This window comes from Gossypium arboreum, chromosome 10, assembly GCF_025698485.1.
Source record: "Gossypium arboreum isolate Shixiya-1 chromosome 10, ASM2569848v2, whole genome shotgun sequence".
Lineage (NCBI taxonomy): Eukaryota > Viridiplantae > Streptophyta > Magnoliopsida > Malvales > Malvaceae > Gossypium > Gossypium arboreum.
Genome location: NC_069079.1, coordinates 100073385 through 100087286, shown reverse-complemented (window position 1 = coordinate 100087286; position 13902 = coordinate 100073385). Strand labels below are relative to the sequence as shown.

The 13902-nt window shown below is 35.3% G+C and overlaps 2 protein-coding genes across 2 annotated transcripts; one reads left to right on the top strand and one right to left on the bottom strand.

Moving 5' to 3' along the window:
- Positions 1-331: 331 nt before the first annotated feature.
- Positions 332-1040, top strand: LOC108485149 (uncharacterized). The gene is made up of 3 exons (XM_017788995.2): positions 332-606; positions 710-755; positions 846-1040. The coding sequence occupies exons 1-3, from the start codon at positions 466-468 to the stop codon at positions 887-889; spliced, it is 231 nt and encodes a 76-aa protein (XP_017644484.1). The 5' UTR covers positions 332-465; the 3' UTR covers positions 890-1040.
- Positions 1041-2109: 1069 nt separating this feature from the next.
- LOC108485485 (uncharacterized) lies at positions 2110-4567 on the bottom strand. The gene is made up of 3 exons (XM_017789336.2): positions 3248-4567; positions 2488-2608; positions 2110-2394 (listed from the first exon to the last, which is right to left on the bottom strand). Exons 1-3 carry the CDS (start codon positions 3475-3477, stop codon positions 2362-2364), a joined length of 384 nt encoding a protein of 127 aa, XP_017644825.1. The 5' UTR covers positions 3478-4567; the 3' UTR covers positions 2110-2361.
- Positions 4568-13902: the final 9335 nt, after the last annotated feature.

Here is a 13902-nt window from a genome sequence, read left to right as displayed (position 1 = left end):
GTGGCGATGTGAGAAGCAAAAAAGGAAGATAAATTTTAAGGATCAAAGTGAGATTATTTGTAAATTTTGAGGATTAATTTTTTAAAATTATGATTAAATCTATATAATATGTATAAGTTAAAAACTAAATTTATTATTATATTAATTTTTTAACTATCACATCACCCTCCTTAAGATATTTAATGGCACTTAACAAAAATGTACTAAAAAAAACTCTTGATTAGTGGGGTGAGTGGGTAACCAAATTAAAAAAAAATTAATAACTGAATAACAAAAAAAGAAAAGAGCAATAATTAGGTCACATGTGATGTGTTTTCCTATAATATATAAATAGTGGAAAACAGACTTAGCTGGACCTTTTCTGTTCTTTTTCAGATAGATCGCGGCCCGGTCCGATCATAACCAGGTGAACTAATAACCCCCAATCCACAAAGCCAGAACTAAAAGAAGCCCCCACAGATAAAAATGGACAAAGCAACGCCAGCACCAGAATCTCCGCCAGTGTCGCCACCACAACAGGCGGCGCTTCATCAAGACGACGCAGCTGGTGACGATGAGAACGTGAAGCAATTGAAGGAATGCTCTGCTCTCTACTTATCCTTGCAAGTTAATAAAATATCCCTTCTATTTCCATCGTTAAACCATAATCTAAAACCTTATTTAAACCCTTTTCTATTTTCACTGCAATTTATTTATTTTGTTCTGGCAGGATTGTCTTATTAAGAGCAACAGGAATTGGAAATCTTGTCAAATGGGTATGCTTTAGATTCTTTGATTTTCTTGTTTCTATTAAAACCCAGTTAATAGACTTGACTCTTTGACCAGTTTTTTTTTTTCTTAAACAGAGGTTCAAGCTTTGAAGGCATGCAATGAAAGGAGGAAAAAATAGCTGTAGGAAATGAAAATTTTAAGTTGTAAGGATGATGAAATTACTTCAAAAATTCACAAATTCAGAACTTTTTTTTTAATGTTGATTTGGCTGAGAAATGTAATGCAACAACCCTTAATAGACTTTATTTTTTTCTTGATCTTGAACAAAAGATCCTATTGAATGCTTAATTCTTCCATAGTCATTGTCTTGCTTTAAATCTTAAAAATTTTCAATTAAAATCATGTGAGAGATATATGCACAACATGAACTCTATATATCCGTTATAGTGGAATCATTTGACATATGCAATGAGGATACTACTGCATCTACTGTATTATCTCTAGTTTTCAATGTGCAAACTTATCTTTTTGTTCAACTGTGATTCTTCTTCTTTCCTTCATATGAGCTTTATCATAGACAATGTCAATGGATCAACCTCGTCCTCGCTCCAAAGAAAAACTATCTTCTCTTTTAAAAGTTAAAAGCTGCAACACGGTTACTCTAGCCAATGAGGAAATATTCTTCTTGCCAATCTCTCATGTTGCACTTCTTGTATATGACATAGTTAAAATTATCAAGAAATCTAATCTTCAATGAGAAAAATTTGTCATACTAGGAGGGGGAAAATACAAATATCAGAATCATGATGCAAGTGACATGGATGGTGGCCTTTTATTGATTAGATAGGCCTTGTTCCATGGAGAAATGCAAACTACTACTCGTGCAGCATGATAAATATTCCAATGGTTTGCATCAAATGCCTAAAAATCATGGCCAATCGAGCTTCTGTCACAGTCTGTTAGGTGAAACATGGGAATCTTCTGATTTGTGATGCTAGAAGCGTGATGATTGCTAATGGTCATCTACTGCATAAGTATGATGGACATGCAGAGGATAAGGCAAGTACTAAGTACGTGTGGAAACTCGAAGAAATGGCTTAGGTTCCTGGAAGAAAAATTAGGAAATTGTTGTAAATTGTTATCTGTCATCGAAGTAAATATTGCAAATCGAAGTCTTTATTGTTGCCCAGACCAAGTCCAATGATTAACTTCATTCACACCCTCTGCTCTGAATCTGCAAATTTTTTGCTCATCTTCTATTTGCTTCAGCTGATAGGTGATGAGGTTTACTGATACTCTTACTTGAAGTGACACAAACAATACGTTTATTATTAAGTTCACATTCTCTAAAGTTTCACAAAGCATAAAGCAAGCACCTTAAGGGGCCTAAGTGGTTGGTTTTTCCTTTAATTGGCCTCAAATATTACTAAAATGACAAAGTAATGCACCAAATGCACCAGTCTCAGTTTACATGGACGCCTAAGACTGATAAATCTACCAATTAGCTTGCTGATCTTAAGCTGATTCAACATGAAGATGTTTGATTACAAGCAACAAAAGCATAACATCTGAATGACTTCATAGGCTCCGCAAAGTCAGAAATAATTTCTAAGGAACAGCTTGGCTACCGGTTGCATGACAAGCTGCGCATCATATCTCCGAGCTTATTTCATATAACTCTGCCTGAAAATTTTACTTTTCATGTATCACTAAATCATAAACAGATGCATATTGAAAGGGGGACTCGTACAAAAACTCGAGAACAATAAAACTCACATGGTAATTTACAGCTCCATGGGGAACCCCAAAAACAGGAAAACTAGCCTGATCTCCACAACCAGTACAGTCTTGGAACTCTTGTTGACAGATCTTGTCATAGACTCTGGTGCTTTGCATCCTGTATAAACTTTTTCAGCTTATTAATTAACAAGTATGATACATCCAAGTAGAACAGAGTAAATTGTACATGGAAACAGAGATCTAAAGTTCATGTCTCAATCTAACAACTCAAGCATCAAGCAAGCATGTCATCCAATCATCCACAAACAGTAGTTTATAGCTCTAGTTTCAAATGGCAAAAAGCTCTATCTATCATTAAAAAGGCATGAAAGAGATTACCATCAGATCAGCAGTTTTAATTTTACACCAAAAGCAGTGATTCAAGCTTGCAGATGATGAAAGAAAATTCGCAAAATCACACCAAGTCTAATCAAAGTAAAGATTCATTGCTATGTTGAATTTTGACGTATATGGTGCAAACTCCATGCTATATTCATGAATCAATAGAACATTGTATCATTAAATATGCTATAGCACCAAGGAACTAAATAGTAAATAAAACCTCAGAGAAAGAAAAGATTCATTGCCAGTTTGCACTCATTTTGTACAAAGCAAATGCATGAGTATTCTGTACCGGAAAAAATGAAAAAAGAAAAAGAAAAATGAGTTTGTTACTTGAGGTCTAAGCTATCACTTCATTGGCCGCAATCTCTAAATTGATGAAGCATATACTAGTTTCAGGATGATATTACAGTACCTGGAAATTCGCTCTCCTTTTGCAACATTATAGAGAGAAATAAAGCACCGGGTATAAGCGATTGCATTGAAACGTGCGCGAGTCTGGCTTAATCTAGTTTCTTCAAGACGTTTAACTTTCTGGTTGTTAAAATCTATTACCTTCTTGGTCAAATACAATATTTGTCCACTGCTCAAAAGAGCCTTTGGTAGATACGAATTGGTTACAACTATTACCTCATTGTACAACATCAATATTTCTCCATTACTCAAAACAACCGTTGGTTGATAGGAATCGTAGCCAAATCCCTATGGGTACAGCAAATTGAACAACAAACTGTTTGGTCCTAGACTCCTTGACACCATACTCCACAACCCAAATCTCAAATAGCTCCGAAATCGCGAGGTGAATTATAAACAGACAACCTCCTAGCACTCCAGTCGTTGTGTCTCCAGATTCTTTATCCAATTCTTGAAAATGATCAGGGGGTGGAACTATCCCAAACCGCTCAGTATCAAAGTCAAAAGAATTTATGAATTCACCACCAAGAGAAGATTTCGACCAGTGAAGGGCTCCATTCAAGAAAGCATTGAAAGGTAAAGAAACAGAGCCAGTAGGTGTATTTCCTATGCTTCTCCATGTACCACTCCCAATGGTGTATATTTCAGCCATTGGGTAATTCAATTCAAGTGTAGGATAATAGCTTTGCAAAAGTTTGTATTGATTTGTGGCAGTTGAATAACGAAACCCCCAAAAACGACTCATACACCTATCCTTATAATTAGGTTAAATAGTGATAAATTCACCCAAAATTGGGTTACACACATAGAAAGGGTCATCTTTTTTTGGGTCCAACTAAACAAAGCAAACCATTGCAAGCACTCATATCAGAAATATTCTAAGTCGGTACATTAGATTTGAGTGTAAATTTGAGTTTGAAGACCTGGAAACGTGCATCGTCGAAATCAATGTGGGATAAGTGGAGCCTCTTTCAAGATTTTTGGGGTGGCATAGTGTTGATTAAAATGTAGAGCGGTGATGTTGAAGGTGGAGCCATGCAAATTCAGGATCAGAAATGAAAGAGATGAATCTCTTTCAAACTCACCTGCAATGGAGAAGGGAATTGATGGGAAGCCTTGAGAGAATGTCTAAAATTAGATGGAGTGGGAGTTGAAACAATCTGCAAATCTTTGTCGTTGGTTCATGTCTGTAGCTTGATGGTTCGATTGCTCCTTTCTATCAGCCCCACATTTTCTTATATTTTTTTTTCGACTTGAAATGTTTTGAACTTTAATCTTAAGACACTGACTATCAAGTAAGAAGCTTGAAATGGTTTTGTTAGGTAATATTTCTCGTGTAAATATTTGGGTATTTATACATATGGTTACAAGCACAATTACAGCTCACAGCAGGGCCCATTATTTTATTTTGATTCTATTTCATCTGGCATTGACATTTTCTGTCCTTAATATTGACATTCTTTGCGAACTTTAAACCTGTTGAACACGTGTCTAGAGGAGCAAGCGGTCCTTTCTATTCCTAGAACTAACATCTTGAGTGGGCTCCATACCTGCTGAACATGTGTTAGGGCGGCCTGCAAGGCATGTGGTCATATCTATGCACTCCTTATGTGTGTGCGAACTGAGGCTGTGGCTTTCCCTAGACTCCTACGAGCTCAAACAGTAAGTTGTGCTCGCAAACCCCTCTTTTGCGAGCCATGTCCGCGAGCTCTCCTTACGAGCCATATTTGCGAACCTGCCTTGCTATCTTCTCGTGATTCGTCTTATACTTAGTCTTCGAGTGGGATCTATCAGGGTCGTAGGTCAAAAACCTGAATCCTTTCTGAGGCTCAGGTTGTTGGCTACTGATGTATAATAATCTTGAAAAATCTCGAAAGAGGCTTCATTTATCTCAGGTTTATGCTGATAGTGCAAGTGTCCAGGCCTCCAAACTCAACTTTACACCTAAATTTAATGTACTCACTTGGGATATTTCTGATATTAGTGCATGTAATGGTTTGCTTTGTTTAGTTAGACCCAAAAGAGATGATCCTTTCTATGTGTTCTATGTGTGTAACCCATTTTGGGTGAATTTATCACAATTCAACCACCTTATAAGGATAGGTGTAAGGGTGATTTTTGAGGGCTTAGTTATTCAGCTTTCACTAATCAATACAAACTTTTGCAACGCTATTGTCCTACTGATTAATTGAATTTCCCAATGGCTGAAATATACAGCATTGGGAGAGGTACATGGAGACGTATAGTAAATTCACTTACTGACTTTATTTCTTTATCTTTCAATGCTTTCTTGAATGGAGCCTTTTATTGGTCGAAATCTTCTCTTCATGGTGAATTCAAAAATTCTTTTGACTTTGATACTGAGCAGTTTGGGATAGTTCCACCGCCTTATCATTTTCAAGAACTGGATAAGTATTCTTCAGAATGCACAAAGACTGGAGTGCTGGGAGGTTGTCTGTTTATGTTGAAGTTGGCTTGCATGCAGCACATGAAGCAGCCAAGAAGCAGACAATGCCACATAAGTTATGTAGATGAAGTACATACAGTCCAAGTTATGTGGATGAAGTATGAAGATCAAGCTGCTGTAGTATTTTCGAATGAAGTACATGCAGCTACTGAAGTTGATTCTACTGTTCAATTTCAATTTCAGTTTCATTTTGTTATTTTAAGTAATATTTTGTAACTTAGTTAAATTAGAACTAAGTAGGTAATGTATTTAATGCATTCGGTACTGATAAGATTGATAGATCAGCTTACCTAATTGTGCAAGTTGTGATTTGCGTAATGTGCAAGTTGTGCAAGTTGCAATGAAGCCTAAAAATAGTAAGTGAAACCTGTCAAAGCTGACCAGCTTATGACCGGTATATGTATTGGCATTATGCCATCTTTTTTATTAATGAATTTCAATAGAAATGATTCAAGAAAAATACTCTATCAATTTTTTCTTTCATAGTTCAAGCCAGATTCTGTTCGTTTGCTCAAAAACCTCTAGACTTGAATTTCAAAGTTTTTGTCATTCTTTATCCGGATTTATTACGTTGTCGCCCAAGTTCTTTACTGAGCCTCATATTTCCTCTGGATAAATTGTTCAAAAACCCAATAGTTGGTATCTAGAGCCCTATTCTTAGTGAACCTGTCATATTTCAATCCTTAAAACCATGCCTTCCTCAGGATTCTCACCAGTGCCACCACCAGTCTTCAATGGAAAGGGCTACCATAATTGGGTAGTGAAAATGAAGACCTATCTGCAGGCATTCGATCTGTGTTGTCAACTCAGATGTTGAACTAGCACCTCTTAGAGCCAACCCAACAGTGGCTCAGATAAGACAGCATTTTGATGAAAGAACCAAAAGGAACAAAGCCATGTCTTGCATCCAAAACAGTGTGTCTGATGTGATTTTCACAAGAATCATGGCTTGTGAGTCACCAAAGTAGGCCTGGGATAAGTTAAAGGAGGAGTTCCAAAGGACTGAAAGAACAAGGCAGCAACAACTACTAAACTTAAGAAGGGATTTTGAAAACTTGAAGATGAAAGAAGTAGAAACAATGAAGCAATACTCAGACAGAATCATGGCTGTAGTAAACAGCATAAGGCTACTTGGAGAACAGTTTAGTGAAGCAAGAATTGTAGAGAAGGTGATCTCAACCTTACCTGAAAGGTATGAGGCAAATATATCATCTCTTGAAGACTCGAGGGACCTAACCAGCATCTCATTGACAGAGCTGATCAATGCTCTTTATGCTCAAGAGCAAAGGAGAGAAAGTAGATTGGAGGAGCATCAATAAAGTGCCTTCCAAGCCAAAACCAGACCAGCCACAAACTTTTCTGCCTACAAGGGGAAGAAAACTTGGAAAGATAAGCCTAGAATAGATGGTGCAAGAAAATATCCACCTTGCCCACACTGCAAAAGACTAAGTCATCCGGGTGAAGTATGTTGGTTTAGGCCTGATGTGCAATGCAAAATTTGCAAAAAGATGGGCCATGCAGACAAAGTTTGCAAAAACAAATGCAAACAGAGGCCAAATCAACCTCAACAGCCAATAGCTGAAGCTCGAGTAGCAGAAGAAGGTAGTGACAAAGAAGAGAAAGTCTTTGCAGTTTCTTGCTCAGCTGCCAAACAAAAAACCACAAAAGGTTGGTTGATTGATAGTAGATGTACTAACCACATGACTTCAGATGCTGCTATCTTCAAGTCAATAGACAGAAGCTTCAAAACAAGGGTGAATGTTGGAAATAGACACTTCATCAAAGCAGAAGGCAAAAGAGATGTGCTGGTTGACACTCCTACAGGTACCAAACTTGTTTCAAATGTACTTTTGGTGCCTAAAATAGATAGAAACCTGCTCAGTATAGCTCAGTTGCTAGAATGGGGCTACTCTATGGTGTTCAAAGGCAATTAGTGCCTAATCAGTAATCCAAATGGATCCAAGCTCATATTGGTGACCATGGCTGACAAAAGCTCTGTGGTGGACTGGAACAGGGGTACAGACAGTGCCTACACAGCTGCTCAGGATGAATCCAAGCTGTGGCACAAAAGACTTGGCCATGTCAACTACAACTCAATGACTCAACTAACCAAAGAAGATTTGGTTGAAAACTTCACTAACTCGATTGAAAAATAAGAAGTTTGTGAAGTATGTCAGCTAGGAAAACAAGCTAGACTACCATTTCCTACGAACAAAGCCTAGAGAGCTTCTGAAAGACTGCAACTTGTACACATTAATGTGTGTGGTCCAATGAAGACTCAATCTATGAATGGCAGTAGGTATTTCATCTTATTCATTGATGATTACTCAAGATATTACTGGATTTATTTTTTGAAACAGAAATCAGAAGTGGCTTTAGTATTTTTGAAGTTTAAAGCTGTAGTAGATACTAAAATAGGTTGCAAGTTGAAGATATTGAGGTCTGATAATAGGACTGAGTATACTTCATCCGGGTTACATACGTTTTGTGATGAAGCATGCATCAAACACCAGCTCACCAACACTTATACACCTCAACAAAATGGTGTAAGTGAGAGAAAGAACAGAAGCTTGATGGATATGGCCAAATGCTTAATGTTTGAAAGAAATTTGCCTAAGACATTTTGGGCAGAAGTAGTTAACACTACTGTTTACCTTTAAAATAGGCTCTCAACCAAGTCTTTGGCTTAGAAAACTCCATTCGAGGCCTGGTTCAGGTTTAAACCATCACTGGCTCACCTAAGAATCTTTGGCTGTATTTGTTATGCTTATGTTCCAGCAGCAAAAAGAGAAAAGCTTGCTAAGAAAGCTCAACCTGGTATTCTGGTCAGCTACAGCAGTATCAAGAAGGGTTATAGGCCTTCAACAAACAAGGTCTCTATAAGCAGAGATGTTGTATTCGATGAGAAGGCAAGCTAGAACTGGGATAAAAATGAACCAGAAACTGTTGCTAAAGATTTGGTGACAAATCAGACTGAAGCTGATCAAAATGGTCATGAAATGGACATTGATAAGAATCAGTTAGATGCACTAGACCACTGGCTGAGATTTATAAAAGAGCTCATGTGGCTGCTATTGAACTAAGCTGCTTTGAAGAAGCTGAAGCTCATCAAGGCTGGAAACAGGCAATGGCTGATGAAATCAGTATGATTGATAAGAACCAGACCTGGTAGCTAGTTGAAAGACCACTCAACAGAAAAGTCATTGGAGTGAAGTGGATGTTTAGAGCCAAGCACAATGCTGATGGAAGGTTGAACAAACTGAAAGCAAGGCTAGTTGTAAAAGAGTTCAGCCAAAAGTATGGCATTGACTACTTTGAAACCTTTGCACTAGTGGCTAGGCTTGATACCATAAGGCTGCTAGTTGCCTTAGCAACACAAATGCAATGAAAGATTCATCAGTTCGACATGAAGTCAACCTTTTTCAATAGTTTTCTTAAAGAAGAGATATATGTTGAGCAGCGTGAAGACTTCAAAATTGTTGGTGAAGAGGATAAGGTGTACAAACTGAAGCAAGCCTTGTATAGCTTGAAACAGGCTCCAAGAGCCTAGTATAGCAGGATCGATGGCTATCTAGGTAGCCTTGGATTTGAAAGAAGCATCAGTGAACCTACTTTGCATGTGAAAAAGCAAGGTAGTGAAACTCAACTGATAGTGTCTCTATATGTTGATGATCTGTTAGTGACAGGAGGAGACCAAGCAATGCTGACAGACTTCAAATGTAAAATGCAACAAGTGTTTGAGATGTCAGATTTGGGACAAATATCTTACTTTCTTGGCATAGAAGTATCACAAACACAACATGGAATCTTCCTAATCCAGAAAGCTTTTGTCTCTAAAATGCTAAGCAATTTCTCCATGCAAAATTGCAAGGCAACAAGTACACTAGTTGCCATTGGAGAGAAACTATCAAGCCAAGGTGATTTTGAAAAGGTTAGTGAATCAACCAACAAAATTCTAGTTGGATGTTTGCTCTATTTAACTGCCACTAGACCAGACATTATGTTTGCTGTAAGTTTGCTTTCCAGATTCATACATTGCTGCAATGAAAAGCACTTTCAAGCTGCCAAAAGAGTGCTCAAGTACATCAAAGGTACACAGAACTATGGAATGTTGTTTAGCAAAGTTGAAAACATGAAATTAATTAGCTATGCTAAAAGTGATTGGGCTAGATCGATAGATGATATGAAGAGTATCCCAGGGTATCTATTCACCCTTGGTTTAGCTATTTTTTCCTGGAGTTCGAAGAAGCAAAATATTGTTGCTCAATCAACTGCTGAAGCAGAATATGTAGCAGTTACTAGTGCTGTAAATTAAGCCATTTGGCTGCAAAAAATCATGGCTGATTTGAATCTACACCAAAAGGAAGCAACAGAGATCAATTGTGACAATCAATCTGCTATTGCAATTGCAAAAAATCCAGTGTTCCATGGGAGAACGAAACACTTCAAGATCAAATTTCACTTTGTTAGAGAGATGGAGCAAGCTCAAGAAGTAAAGTTGATTCATTGCAGTTCTGAAGAACAACTTGCTGATATCTTAACAAAGCCCCTTAGTGTGTTAAGATTTGAAGATTTAAGAGTCAAAATGGGAGTTTGCAGCATGCAAGCCAAGGAGGGGTGTTGAAGTTGGCCTGCATGCAGCACATGAAGCAGCCAAGGAGTAGACAATGCCACATAAGTTATGCAGATGAAGTACATACAGTCCAAGTTATGTGGATGAAGTATGAAGATCAAGCTGCTGTAGTATTTCCGGATGAAGTACATGCAGCTACTGAAATTGATGCTACTGTTCAATTTCAGTTTCATTTTGTTACTTTAAGTAATATTTTGTAACTTAGTTAAATTAGAACTAAGTAGGTAATGTAGTTAATGCATTCGGTGCTGATAAGATTGATAGATCGGCTTACCTAATTGTGCAAGTTGTGATTTGCAAGTTGTAATGTGCAAGTTGTGCAAGTTGCAATGAAGCCTAAAAATAGTAAGTGAAACCTATCAAAGCTGACCAGCTTATGACCGGTATATGTATTGGCATTATGCCATCTTTTTGATTAATGAATTTCAATAGAAATCATTCAAGAAAAATACTCTATCAATTTTTTCTTTCATAGTTCAAGCCAAATTCTGTTCGTTTACTCAAAAACCTCCAGACTTGAATTTCAAAGTTTTTGTCATTCTTTATCCGGATTTATTATGTTGTTGCTCAAGTTCTTGGCTAAGCCTCATACTTCTTCCGAATAAATTGTTCAAAAACCCAACAATTTATATGTTACTGTCCATATTTCATGTAATTTGACATTTGGGTTATGAAGGAATATGGTGTCTAAATCCTTAACGAGTTATATTATGAGTCCCAAGACCCAACTATTATGCCTAAATTGTAATGTATGTAGTGATTCAAATATTACTGCTTTTTTTACTTGTAAATTTTGAGACAACATGCTAATTAGTAGATTTGTTAGACTTAGGCGTCCATGTAAACTGGAACTGACATTTTGGTGCATGGCTTGGTCATTTGAAGTAATATTTGAGTCCTTTCATCCTTAGAAATGAACCTCACAGAGCCATGAATCATTTATAGCCTAGACACCACATAAAGCAGCATTCATGACATCCAATTGTTTGCTAAATTCGAGATTAAAGAATTATTTTATTTTATTTTATTTAAACATGCTAAAGTTTATAGTACTATTTTGAAATTTAAAACTTAGTCCCTATACTTTATTTTCTGAGACACTGAGTCTTCATACTTTTTTTTATTTAAAATTTTTGATCCTTCAATCGAATTTTTCGTTAAAGTTAATGGTGTCAACCGTAAAATAATATTTTAGTCTTCAACATTTATAGTTCTTTTTGTTGATTTGATTTTTACCTTTTAAAAGTACATGAAAATTTTAAATTTTTTTAAAATAAAAATTTATGAAAGAAAATAGAACTCTTTAAAAACAAAAAAGATTTAAAAAAATTAAAAAAAAATTAAAAGTTCAAAGTTATCTAAATTGGATTGCATTGACTAGTTTGCTCGGTTTGATCGGGAATTGGATAAGGTGTTGATCCGGTGAGAAGTAAAAAATTAGTTGAATTAAGCTAAAAAAGGTTGAACCAAATCGATTTCAAACTGATTTGATCAATTAGTTCTCAAAATAATTGGTCTAACCAATTTAAAGTAAATAGTTTATTAAAAATAAAAATATTAAAAAATAATAAAAATTGGTTTAATTGGTTTTTTAGCTCGAATCAACCAGATCGTATTAATTTGCGGATCAATCAATTTTTTACCTCTTATCGGATCAATACTTTAATTGATTCCTAATCCAATTGGTCGATTTAGATAACATTGAATTTTGATTTTATTTTTGCTTGCCAAAGATGGAGTTGTAAGTGGCCGAATGATCCACAATTAGAAACTCGACCATCTTTGTGACTATGTGCCTGTCGTCGCCCAATGTTACCAACAGGATGATCAAGCCTTTCACTGCAATCGTCTGGTTGAAGCTATAGACCAGACTAGCTTTCTTTAGGGCTGATCTTTGAGGCCCATCTAGCAAAAAGCCTTAGCCATGAGAATGTTGATTGAATTCCCTATGTCCATGAGGATTCTTTTCACCTTGTTTTCTGCCTAAAAAATATAATATTGCAATTCTTTATTTTTTTTTTTACAATAATCATAGTACATGTTCTAAATTCATTTATATATTTATAAAATAAATTAAATAATTAAACTAATATCATAATAATCAATAAAACCATTTAAAAAATCATTTAATGTTAAGTTATTAAGTTGATAAAGCATCCAAAATTGTTAAAAGGAAAAGTAATACATAAATAATTCGTACACCTAGTGTCTTTTCTATCATTTCTTTTAATTAGTTTAATTAGTTGCTAGCTTTTAATTAATTATAATCTAGTCATTATAATATGAAATCAATTATATTCATAGCTATCAAATATATATAATTGGCAACTTGTGAAAAATGATTTCTTTTATAAATAAAATATTATAAAGTTTAATAAATTATTTTCCTAAAATTAGAATTATTTTTATGATTATAATTATTATATTTAAGAAATAATCTACTCACTATAATATAAAACCACACTTTTATATTCTTTTATGAAATATTTCGATAACTTTATCATTTTTATGATCATATCTAATTTTAATAATAATAATAATAATAATAAATTTAAATGAATTAGCCCATATAGACATTGAAATGGTCAATTTATTATTCTATTGGAACTATTCCTTTAAAAATAGAATTTTCTTTTCATTTGGTCTGATTTGGATAAAATGAGATTCATGTGAAAAAACAAAACTTGAATTGAATTGTGCAATTTGGGTGATAACATCAACTCGAGATCAAATCAAATAATAAAAATCTTGAATTGAATCAAATACATTGGCTTGAATCAATTTTTCAATTTTCTCGATTTTTGTGCTCAACCCTAGTTCAAGGTGGCCTAGTTTGCATTACCACCAATCGGTACATTTATAATCATTCGCAAGAGCTATTTTCCATTATCATCTTGTCGTCCATCGGTTGGTCCTGCTTCTTTGTCATAGGAAATGTTCCTTTGATGTAGCTTGTGAGCCACAAATTGCTTTAAATGAACTTGCCAGAGGGTCAAATTTGTAACACCCATCGCCCGTCTTAGCTTATGACACGACTAGGAGCCATTACTGGAAAACTTTCAAGTTTTGTACAAAATTTTCTTTTATAATAAAATTATTTTCCATGGTGTTTAAAACTTGACCACATCCTTTTTTTTCATTTGAAAATACATTTAAACTTATTTGAATTGTAAGACAAGTATTTAGGTCATTTTGGCTTAAAACATGATTTTTCGGTTGAAAGAATCAAGGGGTTTTAGCAATAATAAAACTTTAGAACATTTAATTTAAAAACTTTAAAATATTTTTCAAACATTTTAAGGGTTTTAAAATCAATTGAAGATCATTTAGAAATATTTTTCTATTGATTGAAGGTGTTCTTAGAAGGCTCAAAACGGTCAAAATAGTGTAGTGGGTATGTCTAGGAGGCTAGGTATTGGTATCTAGCCTTTAGGGTGTGGTACCTAGACCTGAAACAATTCATTTTTGACATTCTGTCAGGTGAGGTGCGGTACCTTAGGTAGAGATATTGAACCTGAAGCCCTTGAAGTTGAAAAATGACCCTAAAACACCTAAA

What these genes read in the sequence shown, in the direction of transcription:
- LOC108485485 (XM_017789336.2), bottom strand. Translation starts at nt 3,477, where the DNA reads ATGTTGTACAATGAGGTAATAGTTGTAACCAATTCGTATCTACCAAAG. An exon ending in AAAGGAGAGCGAATTTCCAG is followed by an intron (nt 2,609 to 3,247) that starts GTACTGTAATAT and finishes AAGTTTATACAG; the next exon opens with GATGCAAAGCACCAGAGTCT. An exon ending in ATGGAGCTGTAAATTACCAT is followed by an intron (nt 2,395 to 2,487) that starts GTGAGTTTTATT and finishes TAAAATTTTCAG; the next exon opens with GCAGAGTTATATGAAATAAG.
- LOC108485149 (XM_017788995.2), top strand. Translation starts at nt 466, where the DNA reads ATGGACAAAGCAACGCCAGCACCAGAATCTCCGCCAGTGTCGCCACCA. An exon ending in CTCTCTACTTATCCTTGCAA is followed by an intron (nt 607 to 709) that starts GTTAATAAAATA and finishes TTGTTCTGGCAG; the next exon opens with GATTGTCTTATTAAGAGCAA. An exon ending in TTGGAAATCTTGTCAAATGG is followed by an intron (nt 756 to 845) that starts GTATGCTTTAGA and finishes TTTCTTAAACAG; the next exon opens with AGGTTCAAGCTTTGAAGGCA.